Consider the following 20267-nt stretch of genomic DNA (forward strand, 5'->3'; position numbering starts at 1 on the left):
ATGACGTACATTTCGGTAAGTTCCGTGGTAGACTTGCACAAGTCCCTATTTGTCAAGGACAAAATATTATACAAAAATATCAAAAAAATATAAATATAAGGATTGAATAAAGTTATGGTGAGGTGTATGGGGGTATAAACCTCAATAGGTCTTGAAACAAATTTATTATGAATTGCTCTCAGTTCAAAATAAATTTGTCTCAAGATCTATTGAGGTTTATACCCCCATACACCTCAACCTAACTTTATTCAATCCTTAAATAAATCTACAACATATTCAAGAAACCGATAAACGTCCTTGTTTAGTTTTGATGCAGCAATCCTACTCCTATGATCACTGGTAGCCTCATGTCTTGCCATACTTTAAGTTTTGAATATCTCACATGTATATCCGGATTATATAAAAATGTGTTATTTTTAGTCGTTTTAATACTTTACTAAGTTTCAGACGAGCCTTGACAAAGACTTTTAAGGCCTGTATTATTATCTATAGACCATCATGATTTATGCATAAACTGTAACCTTTAAAAAAAGACGAACCGGTTTGTCCGCTTAAATGAACAGGGTTCTGGGACTCTGACAGAGAAATGACAATGTGGGGCTCTAGAACTCTAAACGGACTTCTTGTAAAATGTTGCCACCATTCTTTCGCAATGTATCGACTCCGTAGTATGACTGACAGTATTGATATGAAACTGTATAATTTGTTTGCAAAATAATACCTTATGAAGCTGGAAAGAAACGGGGGCATATCACATAACATTAGCAATTTCGGGGACATACTACACCCTGACAATATGCTGGAATCGGAAACGATTGTAAAATGATAGCGTAGTTGGAAGAAGGGAGATTAACATCATCTAGACCGTCTTGAAAACGGTAACAATGACCTTAAAATAATTCAAAAAATTAATGCGACATAACAAAACTATATCTATCCTATTTAAAAAAAAAATATTTATCTCTGCCAAATGAATGTTGAAAAAACAGGATATTTACATTAAAACCGGAAGTTGCCCTCGTTTTGGACAGAAAGATGCGACTCACAAAATACTCGTCACAAGTGTCTCCTGTGACACTGTAGATACTTAACTGAATGAAGGGCGGAAGTTATATTTATGTTTTGTTTTGTATTTGTTTGTTTCGTACTTCTTACAATTATTGATGAGGTGGGTGGAGAAGGAGAGTGGGGTTGGTTCATTTTGTTTTTCGGAAAAAAAAATATCGCATGATATGAAATGATATAAAAGTTGAGTAAAAAGAAGGACGAGTAATGCAAACGGACGAATTATCTTGGTAATTGATTTAAACCTCATTTCTGTAGATTTTAGGACAGTATATACGGCTTGAATAGCACCCCTACCCCCCCCACCCCCCCCCCCCACCCCACCCCCCTTTTTTTTTCTTTTTTTTGTTGTTGTTGTTGTTGTTGATCAAAATCCAAAGTCTCAGCAGAAATGGGTATAGAGATATAGAACTGTATGAATACATATGTTTTGAAGAGCACTTGATACTACTCTACTTAAGCAGGGAAAAGACCAATTGATAATAGAAATGCAGCCTGATTGTCATCACCACAAAGACAAGTACAATATGTCTATAGAAAACAATGATTTATTCTTCAACTTGTGCAGATGACCACAAAATACAGAATACAAGTATTTACTTCACATACCGTCATTTCAATACGGTACCGTATAAATATTCCGATTAGGATTCAAATAAGTGAAAAGTTTGATATCAAGAAAACATCAACATTATTGTGAGAATTATGATTTTAAACTTAATAGTTTGCCTATTACAAGCTACACAAGAATTGATGACACAATTGAAAGATGCACAGGAATTGATGACGAAATTGAAAGATGCACGAGAACTGATGACGTTGTCAAAAAGCATACAAGAATTGATGACACAATTTGAAGGAGCACAAGAATTGATGATGTTATCAATAAGAGAGAGGAATACCTGGGTCCGGCAATGCTCATGCTTATTAAGTAAAAACTGTATACTTTCAATGACGTCACGAATAATATCAAGCTTGAGATGTTCCCTTAAAGTATTGTTTTCTTTGGATATCTGAGTTGTTGATGACATTCAGTTAAGATATCTATTAAGATATCTATAATTTTTGATTCTGCACATGTCCCGATCCCAGCTGAATACCAAAACCTGACCGATTCGTCGTTCAATTATTTTGTTGGTTTAACTGTTTTCATCGTATTTCTTCATAATTAAACAACCTTCTGAGACCTGTATAATCTACCTTCTTCTGTATAATGTAAGACATTTGTCTCCTTCAAAGTGGCTCTCCTTTCTTCTCAATATTTTTTATTTATTTTTTTTTTTTTTGTACTCAGAATTAGCTCTTTTATCATTATTGATATATATTATTTTGATCATTTAATGTTTTCTATTTCTTTTCAACAAAGAATCATTTTGTATGTGAAAGGTTTTAAGTTATCGTTTACAGGTGATGTTAGGTATAAATGGCAGTATATATCCTTCAAATCATATCACACAATACATAAAAGTCTTTGTACTTTTTATTGTAATTATTTGTGTTTTTTTCATTAAATTTCTAAATTTATCCCCATTTTCTTTGGATTGTGATTATATATATATAAAGAACAACGGTAGGTTAAGAAGTAATTTATGGAATAATCAATATGATCAATTACATTTGTGAGAATGATCATTTATCTATTATTTTTTTGTTTTTTGTTGTTTGTTTTTTCTAGTTTTTGTTTGTGTTTTTCTTTCTTTTCTTTCTATTTTTTTTGTATTTTTTTGTATTTTTTTTTTGTGTGCTTTTTTTCTTTTTTTTTTTTTCTTTTTTTCTTTTCTTTTGTCGTTTTTGTCCTTTCTTTTCGTTTCATGACTGTAATGTTATAATAATCTCACCAAACTCACAGTTTTGCCATTTTTCTAAATTACATGTATATATTGAATGAAGTGATATTTTGTGCTCAAACTTCCTGCCGCTTTTCGGCAAATAAATATGTTTGAAGATTACATGTATCTTCTGTAACCAGCATTTTAGAGACCGTTTTCATTTACAAATGAAGGGTTGATAAATCACATCACGATCCAGGTCTGAGATAGAAATACAGATGTCTCATCTTTTGTCATTGTCAAAGAAGATTATTGTCCAATAGGATGAAAAACACCAAGACAGCCATGACGCACAAACCGATGAGGACATAACACTTTATACAACATCTCGTGTTAGGATTCTCCTGGAAAAAAAGTCAAAGGGCAGGTTTCAGCTTTTGCGAATATTTCAAATATCATTGTTTGAAACAAATGATGGCATTGTACAAGATCATGTCACTCTTAAATAGAAGACATCAAAAACGATCGAATTCGTTTTCTCGAATTTTGTTAGTTCGAAAAGTTTATGGTTGGTAACATTCGAGAAAGATTTCTCTATAGTCGTGGTCAGTAAATATGGCTCCAAAATTAATACCCCGCAAATATTCATGTGTGCAAAGAAATGGAAATAAGCGTTTACTGCACAATTTGGCTGTGCGAATTTTATACCGGCAAACTAGATCCGACTGAACAACAACTTCTATAATCGGAGAGTTTGCTCCCTTTACACCAGTTATCAGAGAGTTTCTTCCCTTTACACCAATTATCACAGTTTCCTCCCTTTGCTCCAGTGATCAGAGAGTATCCACCCTTTACTACGGTTATCAGAGAGTTCCCTCATGTTACTCTAGTGATCAGGGGGTTTCCACCCTCTACTCAAGTAAACAGATGGGTTCCATCCTTTACTCCAGTTATCAGAGTTTTCTCCATATACTCTAATTATCAGAGAGTTACCTCCCTTTACACCAGTTATCAGAGAGTTACCTCCCTTTAATCAAGTTATCAGAGAGAGTTTCCATCATTTACTACAGTTACCCGATAATATTCTCCACGCCCGTTTACTCCAGTTGTCAGAGAGTTACCTCCCTTTACTCCAGTTGTCAGAGAGTTACCTCCCTTTACACCAGTTATCAGAGAGTTACCTCCCTTTACTCCAGTTATCAGAGAGTTACCTCCCTTTACTCCAGTTGTCAGAGAGTTGCCTCCCCTTACACCAGTTGTCAGAGTTACCTCCCTTTACACCAGTTATCAGAGAGTTACCTCCCTTTACTCCAGTTGTCAGAGAGTTACCTCCCTTTACACCAGTTGTCAGAGTTGCCTCCCTTTACTCCAGTTATCAGAGAGTTACCTCCCTTTACTCCAGTTGTCAGAGAGTTACCTCCCTTTACATCAGTTGTCAGAGAGTTACCTCCCTTTACTCCAGTTGTCAGAGAGTTACCTCCCCCCCTTTACACCAGTTATCAGAGAGTTTCCTCTTTTCCAGCACACATACCCTACAAACATCTCGTCTCCACATCCGGAACTACTTGGGGAGTCTATTTAAGGTCTCAACAACAGATTTCTTTAACCTCTACTTTGTATTAAAACTAGTGATTTTTCCCCTCTCCCTCCCTCCCTCCCTCCCAACAAAATCGCTCATAAACACATCTTGTTGTGAGCTCTATGTTAATAAAATATTAAAATTAATCAGCGCAATTTGAATTCCATTATTCTTCAAACTTTAGTTCAGGTCATCCCGTTTTTATTTTATTATGCGTGCTTCAACTAGTTTCACACATTCTAAAACTAATATCCAATACAACATTTCCTTTGACATCACGAAATTGATGTTATTTTTAAACCAACATGATTTTTCCAATTAAATCGTCCTTATCAATTTAAGATATTGCAGCGTATTTGGTTTGTTTTTGTTTAACGTCCTATTAACAGCCAGGGTCATTTAAAATTGCAGCGTATTAAGCAACACAAACAAAATCATTTCTGTTGAAAACGCATACAACATGTCCAAGAAAATAAGCACAATGAACTCCAACTGACGTACCTATCGATTGTCGATTAAATATGACATTATCACAGATGGAAATTGCCGAGCTCTAGAATTGGGTGTATTTCTTTCAGACATTTATTTGACTTAAATACAAACAACAATGGTATTTGTGATAAACACTAGTCGATTTTCATTGCTGTTTCATTATCTGTCAATATTTTAAGAACATTGCTGTGTTTTGTCTGTCATGATTTTCACGTCTCCCCTGCATCTGATAATAAATAGTTTAAAAAGTTTTCGCACTACTTGGTTTCGTTTCACCGATTATAGCCCGTGTTCTGTCGACGTTCGTAAGTTACTGGTTTTTCGCCTACATGAATCCGCCTATTAATAGGTTTCCTAATATGGACTATAGTCCGTGTTCTGTCGACGTTCGTTAGTTACTGGTTTACCACCTACATGACTCCACCTATTAATAGGTTTCCTGATATAGACTATAGTCCGTGTTCTGTCGACGTTCGTTAGTTACTGGTTTTACACCTACATGACTCCGCCTATTACTAGGTTTCGTCTCACTGACTGTTTAGCCCGTGTTCTGTCGGCGTTCGTTAGTTACTGGTTTACCACCTACACGACTCCGCCTATTACAAGGTTTCCTGATATCGACTATAGTCCGTGTTCTGTCGACGTTCGTTAGTTACTGGTTTACCACCTACACGACTCCGCCTATTACTAGGTTTTCTAATATGGACTATAGTCAGTGTTCAACCGACGTTCGTTAGTTACTGATTTACCACCTACATGACTCCGCCTATTACTAGGTTTCGTCTCACTGACTATAGTCAGTGGTCTGTCGGCTTTAGTTAGTTACTGGTTTATCACCTACATGACTCCGCCTATTACTAGGTTTCGTCTCACAGACTATATATAATCCGTGTTCTGGCGGCGTTTGTTAGTTACTGGTTTACCACCTACACGACTCCGCCTATTACTAGGTTTCGTCTCACAGACTATATATAATCCGTGTTCTGGCGGCGTTTGTTAGTTACTGGTTTATCACCTACACGACTCCGCCTATTACTAGGTTTCGTCTTGAGTACGCTCTAGTTTTATAGTGTATACCAGACCTCATCTTTCCTCCCTTATTAACTATTTAGCTATTTGTGGATTCAGCTATAGTTACTGATCAAGGCCGAAGTTATACCGTAGATAATAGCAATTGTTGTTTTCTCATGGCATTTGCAGTGTACATACAAGATGTCCAGAGGGCCTGAATCGCTCACATGGCCAGTTAGGAATTTTGGCAAAATTACGATTTCCAACTTTTATGCTGGCCGTAATATTGGCGAATCATAATGTAGTGTTTTACATAGATACATTGTAGAAGTCAGTTAATGGTATGGGTAAAAGTATCTGTTGGTGTTTTTGTTAAAATAAACATAACAATGGCTTCCTAATCTGAAATACATAACAGGTATAATGTAAAGCGTGTTGTTGATCCTGTGTAGTAAAAAAAAGTGAACGTGGTCACATTTCATATTTTACAATGATGACCTTCAAAATAGGCCAAAGTTACTTGCATGCTGAATTTCTTAATGCTCCTAACTTGCTGGAAAAAATGCTACGCACATGGATCTTTTTGAACTTGAACAGAAGATCGTTGAAGTATTTAACATATCTTTAAAAGGTCAAGGTCATTAATATGAGGAAATTCCATATAAGTTCATAGCAGGAATCTATTTGCCTAAAGCCTTTTTAAATATTTGGCCCCTGTGACCTTAGAAATAGGTCAAGGTTATTTATACGAGGAAATTTGAATGTACTATTCCGTCCCTGGCCAAACATCAGTTCTCAGTTGCTTAGAGTGTTCTAGAAGAAGTTAAAAGTGGATGGACGGACGAATGACCAAGGTCGACTAGTGGGGTGCAGTGTTTTGTCTGATCACATGCGCAGTGAGATTTAATGTTGATTTATGGGTAAAAAAAGAAAAATACTTGATTCAATGAACCGATGAATGCACCCCACAAGGATGTTGAGTGAGTACGGACGGACGACGGACCCCAGACGCCCACTCATGCACCATGCCATAAGAGCAATGACATTTATTTGAACTAACGTTGTAGCACTTCATCGAAGCATGCTAATGCCCACAAAAATCATGACCCTAGTAGGTCTCTTGCCAATTAGAGAAGCCGGTGAATAGAACTTGACCCCTGTGACCTTGAAAGTATGTCAAGGTAATTAATTCGAACAAATTTGGTAACCTTTATCCCAGCATGCTACTGATTTCATACTCCACAGCATGACCTTCGATTTATTATTTTCGAGAAGTCGAAAATAAAAATTCTTTACGAAGGTTCTACGCATGACGGACGATTACTGACTAAAGAATATTGCGATAGCTCACGTGAGACTTTGTCTTAGGAGGTGTCTTGGAAATTCTGGAGATTTGGCTTTTATCAACATATCGGGGAGTTACCAATCGTAAACTCATATACAGAAAAATAGCATTGTCTTTGATAATGTAATGGACGCCAGTTGACTTCCTGTAGCTTTGCTTTGCATTCTTTAAAGATGCTACACCCACGATAAAGAATAAAGGTTACCAATCGAAAACTGTACATCCTTTACGCTATTAAACATCCTCAAAATGTTCAAGCTTCTCTTTTATCTTTTAATTATCAAATTATTTCAATGAAAAATTAATTGCATCTACTTCAACTTACATATAGGAAGCTGTCGTAGATTTTTTTTTTTTTTTTTTTTCCCCCTTTTTCATTTGTTGGTGTTAATAAGATACATTCTTTACCGCCGGTGCCATTTGTATGTAATTTCCTGTAAATCAGAGTACATTCTCTGTTGCGATGTAGCATCTGTCATAGCCCCCAGGGTCATTTCGCGAGTTGGCATTAAAAAAGGCGAACCAGGATTGAGATAAATAACGAGATCAGACAGAAAAAATAGGTGAATAAAAACAATGCATAAAAATGTGTAAAAATGTAATTAAAAAATAATTCTTAGCAAGATAGGGAAAAAGGGAAAGGTGTAATAAATCTTGCTAAACATGTCCTAAAAACATATTTTGGATATGTTACGTTTCAATCTATTCTTAACCAGCAAAACCTCGTTATACTGCCATCTTTTGATCTGCTGGCCGTTATTTTCGGTCTCAAGTTTTCCAAAATTAATTCTAATCTATCAGAGTTACTTCCCTTCGTACCGCTACTAGCTTGACTGCAAATGGAGCCCGAGGGAAGGGCCAAAATATTGTGGATGGTGTAAAAAGTGCGCCTATTTGATTTACCTGCTATTGATTTACAGCATTTTTTATTTTACTGAACGTTTTTTGTTTCCTCAATTTTCACGTGACATTGTAGGAAAATATGGAAAATTAAACGGAAGAGATTTTTTCTAAAACATTTGACGACAATATGTCGTGAAGTGAATCTACCGACGAAACAGACGAGGTTTTGCCGGACGTTGATCAAAATTTTCATAATTCTCATATGAAGGTACCAATCCAAATACATGTGTATCAAAATGCATTTTTTTAATGATACATCAAATGCCTACAGCTATGTCTACTCGCGAGAGTTGTGGCATCTCGGTAATTTTGATGTTTTTCAGTGTTTTTACGTCTTATGATTATTACAGCCGATCTGTATTGATAAAAATCTTTTATAGAATGACCATAGCTGTTGATAGCACATTAAACAAGACAAAGGCAATTATGTCTGCAGGTGGGTATATGAAGTGTTTGGATTGCTATCTTAGAAAAATAAATGATTAAATTAATAAATAGATGAATAAATAAATAAATAAATAAATAAAATCGAAGCGTATGGAAGAGGCCATCCTGTCTGTATCAGAGCCAAAAGAGCCATCAAAATTAATAACGAAATTGCATATTTAATTTCTCTCTCTTTCATGTCAATAATAACAATCATGACGCCATTTACAGAAACCAGATAATGGAGTTATCTCCCTTATTTAACCTTTCAATATATCGTCGATGGTTTAAAGGTATGATAGCACCATCTTCGTTTGCCAGGGAGTTATACATTCTTATTCATCATTTGTGGAATAAGTTAAGTTTTCTGAGCGTTTGAATTAACGTGTCATAGTTTAACATGACTTTCAAGGGATACATAAGGGTTGAGAGTCATGGAACTTGACACAGAGACTTGGTATGATACAGACAATGGCTTGAATAATTGTGGTAAGGACGGCGTCCAATACTGGGTCGTCTTGACATTCATATCTTGTTTTTTTTTTTTTTTTTTTAAACAACAAGGAAGACCAATATTCGGGGAAACTTTTTCTGTATTTGTATTCTTGATGTAAATGACAACCACGGGAAATATTGATAATTTTTTAGTAGTTTTGATGATAAAGAGCGATAACTCATTATCTACGTCAAAACAAGGCTGAATCAGCCAAGGTACAATGCCATAAACCCTTGGCTAGCGAAGATGGATGATACCTGGATGACAAAGTGTAACCTAGTCGTGGTCACATGACTTGGCGGTGGTACACCAGGATGTGCTCTAAGTACAGGAAAGCCAAGTCGGTTGTGAATTCAGTAGTAATGTGTACAGCGAGTAGAACACATGGGAATGAGGATTAATTACAGTTTAGGTAGCAGGGACGTATTTTGATGTGTTTAAGGGTTTTATTAATATATGTAATATTTATATTATAGAGGATTTACCCTTTCGTCTTACGTAATATATAATGCGTCGGCTACTTAATTCGTCCGTTACAGTATACGTTTTGTGAACGTCCGTTTCGTTTGTAATCTTCGTGTTTGAGTGTTCAGTCTGTGATGTTACGTCATGTTGTGTCTGTAATTTCATTGGCTGTTTTAATTGGGCGTTTAACGGAATATACGCTTTGGTGATGTCGGACATATTTTTCTTTTGACTTGACAGGACCTGACCAATTTGCTTGTGATCTGACAAATTTGTTTGCGACCTGACATATTTGTATGCTACCTGATCAATTTGTTTGTGACCTGACTAATTTGTTTGTGACCTGACCAATTTGCTTGTGACCTGGCCAATTTGCTTGTGACCTGACCAATTTGTTTGTCACCTGATCAATTTGCCTGTGATCTGACCATTTGTTTGCGACCTGACAATTTGTTTGCGACCTGATCAATTTGTTTGTGACCTGACCAATTTGCTTGTGACCTGGCCAATTTGCTTGTGACCTTACCAATTTGCTTGTGACCTGACCAATTTGCTTATGACCTGAACAATTTGTTTGTGACCTGACCAATTTGCTTGTGACCCGACCAATTTGTTTGTGACCTGACCAATTTGTTTGTGACCCGACCAATTTGTTTGTGACCTGATCAATTTGTTTGTGACCTGACAAATTTGCATGTGACCTGACCAATTTGTTTGTGACCTGACTAATTTGTTTGTGACCTGATCAATTTGCTTGTGACCTGACCAATTTGTTTATGACCTGATCAATTTGTTTATGACCTGACCAATTTATTTGTGACCTGACCAATTTGTTTGTGACCTGACTAATTTGTTTGTGACCTGACCAATTTGCTTGTGACCTGACCAATTTGCTTGTGACCTGATCAATTTGCTTGCGACCTGACCAATTTGCTTGCGACTTGAACAATTTGTTTGTGACCTGACCAATTTGCTTATGACCTGAACAATTTGTTTGTGACCTGACCAATTTGCTTGTGACCTGACCAATTTGTTTATGACCTGATCAATTTGTTTATGACCTGACCAATTTGTTTGTGACCTGACCAATTTACTTGTGACCTGACTAATTTGTTTGTGACCTGACCAATTTGTTTATGACCTGACCAATTTGTTTGTGACCTGAGCAATTTGTTTGTGACCTAACCAATTTGTTTGTGACCTGACCAATTTGTTTGTGACTTGACCAATTTGTTTGTGACCTAATCAATTTGTTTATGACCTGACTAATTTGTTTGTGACCTGACCAATTTGTTTGTGACTTGACCAATTTGTTTGTGACCTGATCAATTTGTTTATGACCTAACTAATTTGTTTATGACCTGACCAATTTGTTTGTGACCCGACCAATTTTTTTATGACCTGACCAATTTGTTTGTGACCTGACCAATTTGTTTGTGACATGACCAATTTGCTTGTGACCTGAACAATTTGTTCGTGACCTGATCGATTTGTTTGTGACCTGGCCAATTTGTTTGTGACCTGATCAATTTGTTTGTGACCTGATCAATTTGCTTGTGACCTGACCAATTTGTTTGTGACCTGACCAATTTGCTTGTGACCTGACCAATTTGCATGTGACCTGACCAATTTGCATGTGACCTGACCAATTTGTTTGTGACCTGACCAATTTCTTTGTGACCTGGCCAATTTTTTTCGTGACCTAATCAATTTGTTTGTGACCTGACCAATTTGTTTACGACCTGACCAATTTGTTTGTGACCTGACTAATTTGTTTGTGAACTGATCAATTTGCTTGTGACCTGACCAATTTGTTTATGACCTGATCAATTTGTTTGTGACCTAACCAATTTGTTTATGACCTGACCAATTTGTTTGTGACCTGACTAATTTATTTGAGACCTGACCAATTTGCTTGTGACCTGACCAATTTGCTTGTGACCTGATCAATTTGCTTGCGACCTGAACAATTTGCTTGCGACCTGAACAATTTGTTTGTGACCTGACCAATTTGCTTATGACCTGAACAATTTGCTTGCGACCTGAACAATTTGTTTGTGACCTGACCAATTTGCTTATGACCTGAACAATTTGTTTGTGACCTGACCAATTTGCTTGTGACCTGACCAATTTGTTTATGACCTGATCAATTTGTTTGTGACCTGACCAATTTGCATGTGACCTGACCAATTTGTTTGTGACCTGACTAATGTGTTTGTGACCTGATCAATTTGCTTGTGACCTGACCAATTTGTTTATGACCTGACCAATTTGTTTGTGACCTGACCAATTTACTTGTGACCTGACCAATTTGTTTGTGACCTGACCAATTTGTTTATGACCTGACCAATTTGTTTGTGACCTGAGTAATTTGTTTGTGACCTAACCAATTTGTTTGTGACCTGACCAATTTGTTTGTGACTTGACCAATTTGTTTGTGACCTAATCAATTTGTTGATGACCTGACTAATTTGTTTGTGACCTGACCAATTTGTTTGTGACTTGACCAATTTGTTTGTGACCTGATCAATTTGTTTATGACCTAACTAATTTGTTTATGACCTGACTAATTTGTTTGTGACCTGACCAATTTGTTTATGACCTGACCAATTTGTTTGTGACCTGACCAATTTGCTTGTGACCTGAACAATTTGTTCGTGACCCTGATCGATTTGTTTGTGACCTGGCCAATTTGTTTGTGACCTGATCAATTTGTTTGTGACCTGACCAATTTGCTTGTGACCTGAACAATTTGTTTGTGACCTGACCAATTTGTTTGTGACCTGACCAATTTGTTTGTGACCTGATCAATTTGTTTGTGACCTAACTAATTTGTTTATGACCTGACCAATTTGTTTATGACCTGACCAATTTGTTTATGACCTGATCAATTTGTTTATGACCTGACCAATTTGTTTGTGACCTGACCAATTTGCATGTGACCTGACCAATTTGCATGTGACCTGACCAATTTCTTTGTGACCTGACCAATTTCTTTGTGACCTGACCATTTTTTTTCGTGACCTAATCAATTTGTTTGTGACCTGACCAATTTGTTTACGACCTGACCAATTTGTTTGTGACCTGACTAAATTGTTTGTGAACTGATCAATTTGCTTGTGACCTGACCAATTTGTTTATGACCTGATCAATTTGTTTGTGACCTAACCAATTTGTTTATGACCTGACCAATTTGTTTGTGACCTGACCAATTTGTTTGTGACCTGACTAATTTATTTGAGACCTGACCAATTTGTTTATGACCTGATCAATTTGTTTGTGACCTAACCAATTTGTTTATGACCTGACCAATTTGTTTGTGACCTTACCAATTTGTTTGTGACCTGAACAATTTGTTTATGACCTGATCAATTTGTTTGTGACCTTACCAATTTGTTTGTGACCTGACCAATTTGCTTACGACCTGAACAATTTGTTTGTGACCTGACCAATTTGTTTACGACCCGACCAATTTGTTTGTGACCTGACCAATTTGCTTACGACCTGAACAATTTGTTTATGACCTGACCAATTTGTTTACGACCTGACCAATTTGCTTGTGACCTGACCAATTTGCATGTGACCTGACCAATTTGCATGTGACCTGACCAATTTGCATGTGTAACTTAAGTAATACAAGTAAACGTTTGTGACATCGACGGGTGATCTACGTGCCTTGACGTAGAAATTTGAGTCACAGTCAGAGCTATTTTAAAATGACGTTGTAAAGGAATAAACCTCGAACAAATCCCATTGTCTTGTATTTTATCACAAAAATAATATCATTATTACATTTCTGTGTATTTGGATTTTTTTATTGTTTTAGCACATATCTAGACGTTTCAGGAAATTCCCAGGTCCCTGAGATATAGAGGATTAATTATTGAACCAGAAGAAATATATTGATCACTAACATGTAACTAACATGTTGGTATCTTTCCTGAGTGTACATGTTTGTTCTCATCTGATTTAGTAACGACGTTTTTGTTTTGGTGTTGTTGTTGTTGTTTGTTTGTGTGTTGTTGTTTTTTTGTTTCTTTTTTGTAAAGCCTGGTTTGAATTGTCTGTTGACTTATTTTGTACAGGTCTCGACAAATTTAGTCTTATGGCTTTTTTTGTATACATGTCTCTTAAAGTCTGATGACGTCGTTTTAAAAGGTCTCGCCAAGTCTCGTATGGTGACGTTGTTTTGTACCGGTCTCGTCAAGTCTCGTCTGGTGACGTTGTTTTGTACAGATCTCATCAAGTCTCGTATGATGACGTTGTTCTGTACAGGTCTCGTCAAGTCTCGACTGATGACGTTGTTTCGTACAGGTTTCATCAAGTTTCGTCTTGTGACGTTGTTTTGTACAGGTTTCGTCAAGTATCGTATGATGATCAATTTTTAATGTTAATTTTTTCCAAGTTACAGCCCTTAAATCAAAGAGCACGTGTCCAGTCAAGATTGGGACCATACTTACGATATCGATCACTGTAGATTATTCTATTAAAATGGGAACAAGGCTTGTCAAATTGATTTTATCAAGTGAATTTGGTTTCACATGGCAGGACTATGAACTATTTTTCAAATAATGTAATAGATTCTGATTGTATGTACTCAAAACAGGTGTTCACTACAATACACACTGTCAACGCAACCGATATGGCTAGCCTGCGCATGTGTACCGGAAGTGAAGACAGACTTACCTCGGTGCCGTTCTGACCAGTGGTAGGTGTTGAGTGAACTGTTCCTTGACTGGCATTGTAATGAACTGCTACGTTACATTGTTGTTGAGACGGCACAACACCGCTAGCCGGTACAGACGGAGGATAGCCGGGTTGCTGCCCCGCCGTTATCATATAAGTAGGGGCCGCACCAGCGACCCCTGACGGTTGAGAAGAGTAAAAGGCCATCCCACTAACACGTGCCTGCTGACCAACCACTTGAGTCTTTGGTAAGAACGAGTATTGTCCAATTTGCTGTCTTGCTCCACAGCTATGACACGTTATGACGGGAACGTGACCCGGGGGGATTGGGATGGATGTTGGCGAAAGTGTGTCCATCACAGGAGGTACACTTGCTGAAGCCCCGGAAATGACGTTGGTGTATGATGCTGTGCCATTGTTTGAGGAAACAGCAACTGTACTGGCAGGAAACGCCCCAAGCTGACCGAAATGTTGGTTTTCTGTGTCCGATGCAGAATCATTCCCTCCGATGACACCCAGCAACGGCATTGAAGGCGGTGTGTCCTCATTGTCGACAGCGGAACTTCTAGGCACTGTGATCTGAAGTCCTTGTGCTTCCTCGTAGGACGGTGGAGGCGGGAGCGGGCCTAATAAAGACACAACGGTATTTACTACAATTAAGTTGACTTTTTTAGAATATTTTAATATCCCATAATAAAAATATTCATATTACATGTATTACGGCTTTTCATTTCTTGGGTCCTGAAGTCTTATGAGATGTAAGCGGTCAATTTTGAATATATCTTGCAAGAATAGATCTAAGATATATCCGATACGATGATTTAATCTAGATTTCACTTGGCGTAAAATTCTCTTGAACGAATTCGCTATAATCATACATACATGTATTTAAGATTCTTATAACCCATTTTTGACTTCTTCTGTCAAGTTATTCTAACAAATAAATAGATGATAAATAAATAAATAAAATAACGTGCGCGTAACGTGCTAAAAGCATGAAACTTTTGTTAGCTAATTGTTTCAATCGTGCAAGGCATTTGGTTGCTATAGTGATTTTACGTCATATCCGGAATCCCATTATGCTTCGGAACATAAGATCTTACTGAAAATGGTAGCCAATTTTCGATGGAATTGATCCTCATTGAGATCAATTTCCGAACTATGTGCCAAGAAATTGGTATTAATGCCGATGCTAGGTATTACATGTACTTATATACATATATATAAATAAATACCGCCGAAATAATCATATACTATTTTGTACGTATACTGGAGCTTCGCAAGGCCTCACACAAGTATGGTGTTAGCTACTATTACGAAGTACATCATACACTTGTATTCCATTCTAACTATAGGCCGATTTCTATCGCTACTACTCATTGTTGGAAAGAAACTTCAAACCTAATATATTGTAAAAACTTTTAAAATAACTTTTTTTTCTTAAGTACGCCAATCAGAATTTATGCAAGGCTATTCTAGCGGTACAATTTACCAACTTATTTTGATATCTGAAGAGAAAAGAGTACCTTATAGAGTTTGACATAAATGCTTGTTGTTTAAATTAAATCGTATGGTATTTCAGGTATATTCGTTGGCTTTCACACAAATTTAAAAAAAGAGTGATTTAAATCATTCGTATTCGCTATAAGTCTAATTGAAGATGGCGTTTCTCAAGGTTCCATTCTCGGCTCCTTCCCGTTTTGATTCATAATAGTGATATTGTAGATATATTTTAAGCGGACATTAGCCTATTTACAGACGATACCTCATTAGTAAAGCCGTCATCGTGAAAGATGATGTTGTAGGATTGTGAATTACGATTGGATAGGAAATGAACTAATATAAATGATCACCATAAACATTAAAGTGTTCGTTTGATTCCAAGGCAACATATTATAAATCTTGTGAAACCCTCGAATTCTACCTCTTCTTTATATTATTTAGTAAAACCCTCCATACACTGCCTCTTGTTTGTATTCTTTAGTGAAACCTTCGATACACTGCCTCTTGTTTGTATTCTTTAGTGAAACCTTCGATACACTGCCTCTTGATTGTATTCTTTAGTGAAACCTTCGATACACTGCCTCTTGTTTGTATTCTTTAGTGAAACCTTCGATACACTGCCTCTTGATTGTATTCTTTAGTGAAACCTTCGATACACTGCCTATTGTTTGTATTCTTTAGTGAAACCTTCGATACACTGCCTCTTGTTTGTATTCTTTAGTGAAACCTTCGATACACTGCCTCTTGTTTGTATTCTTTAGTGAAACCTTCGATACACTGCCTCTTGTTTGTTTTCTTTAGTGAAACCTTCGATACACTGCCTCTTGTTTGTATTCTTTAGTGAAACGTTCGATACACTGCCTCTTGTTTGTATTCTTTAGTGAAACCTTCGATACACTGTCTCTTGATTCGTTTTTGTATGCTGATTCAATCCTTAATAGGTCAAATTGTGACAAATTCTAAGAGTCACGTGTCTAGATTAAAGTCGGTTGACTAGAGCCACCATCGGGAACCGCAGTATAATTATAGATCTGATACAGGTCCATGGCCTAGATCACGCCACTTTCATCTACTAAAACATTTGTATTTCAATGTTACGATTTTGAGTCCTTGAAGAAGATAAACTTAATGAACTTATTAATTACAAGAGTTCGGAGGCCACGAGTTGCCAAGGTCCACATGTAGTTGTTGAATAAATAGTGTATCTAAACTATTATATTCAAAACATTTTCGGTACTGATTAAATGAACCGGTTAAATAAAGCCATATCTGTGCCTAATATCACAGGCGTCTAGCTGCTTCTGGTTAATATTTACAGAGAAAATAGTAGCCCCTACTTATATCAACAGTTCATGTAGTATAGGAGTGGGGACTAATATTTTTTCTCTGTCAATACTAGCCAGAAGCATTCGCCTGTGATAATATTAAGCCGATTATATCTCTACATGTAATTGTTCAAATATTTAACAAGCAAAGCGTTATATAATCTGAAAGAGGATTTAATGTGAAACATACAGACTTAAAAGCAGTTCGATCGATGATCTATACCGTTGTAAGGTTCCAATAAATATTACAAAGCCAATCGCTTGCTTCCACCTCACCTCACTTCGCTATAGTTAACAGGTCATTATCGTAGTGCCATCGCCATCACATGCGTGCAGGTGTAAAATTATGTTCGTACAGGGGAGACTATTGATGCGTGAATTCGGTGGGGTGGGGGGGATACATGTACATGTAGATGTATATGGAAAAGAAACTAGGGCACATATATATGTACACTAGTCCCCGTCCCCAAATCCATACACCGTAGATCGAGTGTCTGGTTGGGTATAAAGGGATGGCATTTACTATAGATACAAATAGAGGATACATATAAGTATAAATATCCTCGAACGCCCCTCCCGGAAATAGGACCCGTCTATACATCATAGCATGAGCCTGATTAGGTACATACATATGTATTGTTTATACATATATGAGGTTGACACTATATAGCTAGTGTACATATATTTTACAGACATTTATTGTTGTAACGGTAGAATGGGTTGGCGTGTTTATGATAAAGCGCTACCACACCTACACACTAGAGCTACACATGTACACACATGTACCGCTAAAAGCCGACATAATATATGTGTAAACTACAGACGGACATTTTAAGCCTAAATACGCCGGCATTTATACTTACCGTGTGTGTCCATATTTGTTATGAACACAGGTAGCAGTCACACCTGATGATTAGAGGTATCTCACATCTGTCACGCACGCACGTGACCCGCAGGTTCTGGTTTTTATGTCTCTGAGGTGCATTATGGCCGAATCGTCTTGGGATGACGGTAATCAATTCAACCTTGCTGTTGCTGCTGCTGCTGTCGACGCTGAACACAAGGGAGATCACTCTAACAGAAACATATATTGATCGTCACTTGCTTTAGAACCAGAGACATATGTAACATGTCGTGTCTTCGATGATCATCTACTGAAAAGGACGTCATCATATTAATAACATAAATAAATAAAAAACCAAATTGATTGACATCAATTCATTTGAAAATAAACAAATATATAAAATAAATTAATTATATAAAATGAATAAAAATGGATTGATGGTAAAGCGAATATGTTCGTGTTGCAATGCAAATTATCGGTGTTGCGGATAAAATATTTCATTTCTGATCAATTACTAAAGGATCGTCAGTTAAACTAACTTCTAAATGGAAACGAACCCCTTACCAAAATTCGTGTTTAGGTACACTGTATAATGTTAAAAAAAAAGGCATTGTACATCGACAACGAGAGAAACTGGATAAGATGGAATTTAAACATAAAGTGTGAAACAATTTGATTAGTGTTAAGATTTTTTCGCGGTCACAAGTAAACGTTTTGTATCCGGAAACACCAAAGGAATAAAGGCACGATCATACAATCGTACGTACACTAGAGTTGACTTACGACGTACACTAGAGTTGACTAACGACGTACACTAGAGTTGATTACGACGTACACTAGAGTTGATTACGACGTACACTAGAGCTGACTTACGACGTAAACTAGAATTGATTACGACGTACACTAGAGCTGACTTACGACGTACACTAGAGTTGACTTACGACGTACACTATAGTTGATTACGACGTACACTAGAGCTGACGTATGACGTACACTAGATTTGATTACGACGTACACTAGAGTTGATTACGACGTACACTAGAGCTGACTTACGACGTACACTAGAGTTGATTACGACGTACACTAGAGTTGACTTACGACGTACACTAGAGTTGACCTACGACGTACACTAGAGTTGATTACGACGTACATTAGAGTTGATTACGACGTAAACTAGAGCTGACTTACGACGTACACTATAGTTGATTACTACGTACACTAGAGTTGACGTACGACGTACACTAGAGATGACTTACGACGTACACCAGAGTTGATTACGACGTAAACTAGAGCTGACTTACGACGTACACTATAGTTGATTACTACGTACACTAGAGTTGACGTACGACGTACACTAGAGCTGACTTACGACGTACACTAGAGTTGACTTACGACGTACTCAACAGTAGACTTACGACGTACACTAGAGTTGATTACGACGTACACTAGAGTTGATTTACGACGTACACTAGAGTTGATTACGACATACACTAGAGTTGATTACGACGTACACTAGAGTTGATTTACGACGTACACTAGAGTTGATTTACGACGTACACTAGATTTGATTACGACGTACACTAGAGTTGATTACGACGTACATTACAGTTGATTACGACGTACACTACAGTTGATTACGACGTTCACTAGAGTTGATTACGACGTACACTAGAGCTGATTACGACGTACACTAGAGTTGACTTACGACGTACACAACAGTTGACTTACGATGTACACTAGAGTTGATTACGACGTATACTACAGTTGACTTACGATGTACACTAGAGTAGACTTACGACGTACACAACAGTTGACTTACGATGTACAGTATAGTTGACTTACGACGTACACTAGAGTTGATTACGATGTACACTAGAGTTGATTTACGACGTACACAACAGCTGACTTACGATGTACACTAGAGTTAATTACGACGTACACTAGAGTTGACTTACGACGTACATTAGAGCTGACTTACGACGTACACTAGAGATGACTTACGACGTACACTAGAGTTGATTACGACGTACACTAGAGTTGACTTACGACGTACACTAGAGTTGATTACGACGTACACTAGAGATGACTTACGACGTACACTAGAGTTGACTTACGACGTACACTAGAGCTGACTTGCGATGTACACTAGAGCTGACTTACGACGTACACAAGAGCTGACGTACGACGTACACTAGAGTTGATTACGACGTAAGCTAGAGCTGACTTACGACGTACACTAGAGTTGACTTACGACGTTCACTAGAGTTGATTACGACGTACACTAGAGTTGATTACGACGTAAACTAGAGCTGACTTACGACGTACACTATAGTTGATTTCGACGTACACTAGAGTTGA

General features: G+C 37.1%; 1 protein-coding gene across 5 annotated transcripts in view; it reads right to left on the reverse strand.

The window, feature by feature from the left end:
• Positions 1–18123, reverse strand: part of LOC117335835 — a 37373-nt gene extending 19250 nt beyond the window's left edge. For 4 of the 5 annotated variants that reach the window (XM_033896072.1, XM_033896074.1, XM_033896070.1 and 1 more), the window contains exons 1-2: positions 17929–18123; positions 14238–14863 (exon numbers count right to left, since the gene is read on the reverse strand). In XM_033896072.1, coding sequence (XP_033751963.1) covers positions 14238–14863; positions 17929–17941 — 639 coding nt within the window. In that variant the 5' untranslated portion in view covers positions 17942–18123. Of the gene's footprint in view, positions 1–2818; positions 3239–14237; positions 14864–17928 lie in introns of those variants that run through there. The other variant, XM_033896073.1, reaches the window with a different exon arrangement.
• Positions 18124–20267: the final 2144 nt, after the last annotated feature.

This window comes from Pecten maximus, chromosome 10 (genome assembly GCF_902652985.1).
Source record: "Pecten maximus chromosome 10, xPecMax1.1, whole genome shotgun sequence".
NCBI lineage: Eukaryota > Metazoa > Mollusca > Bivalvia > Pectinida > Pectinidae > Pecten > Pecten maximus.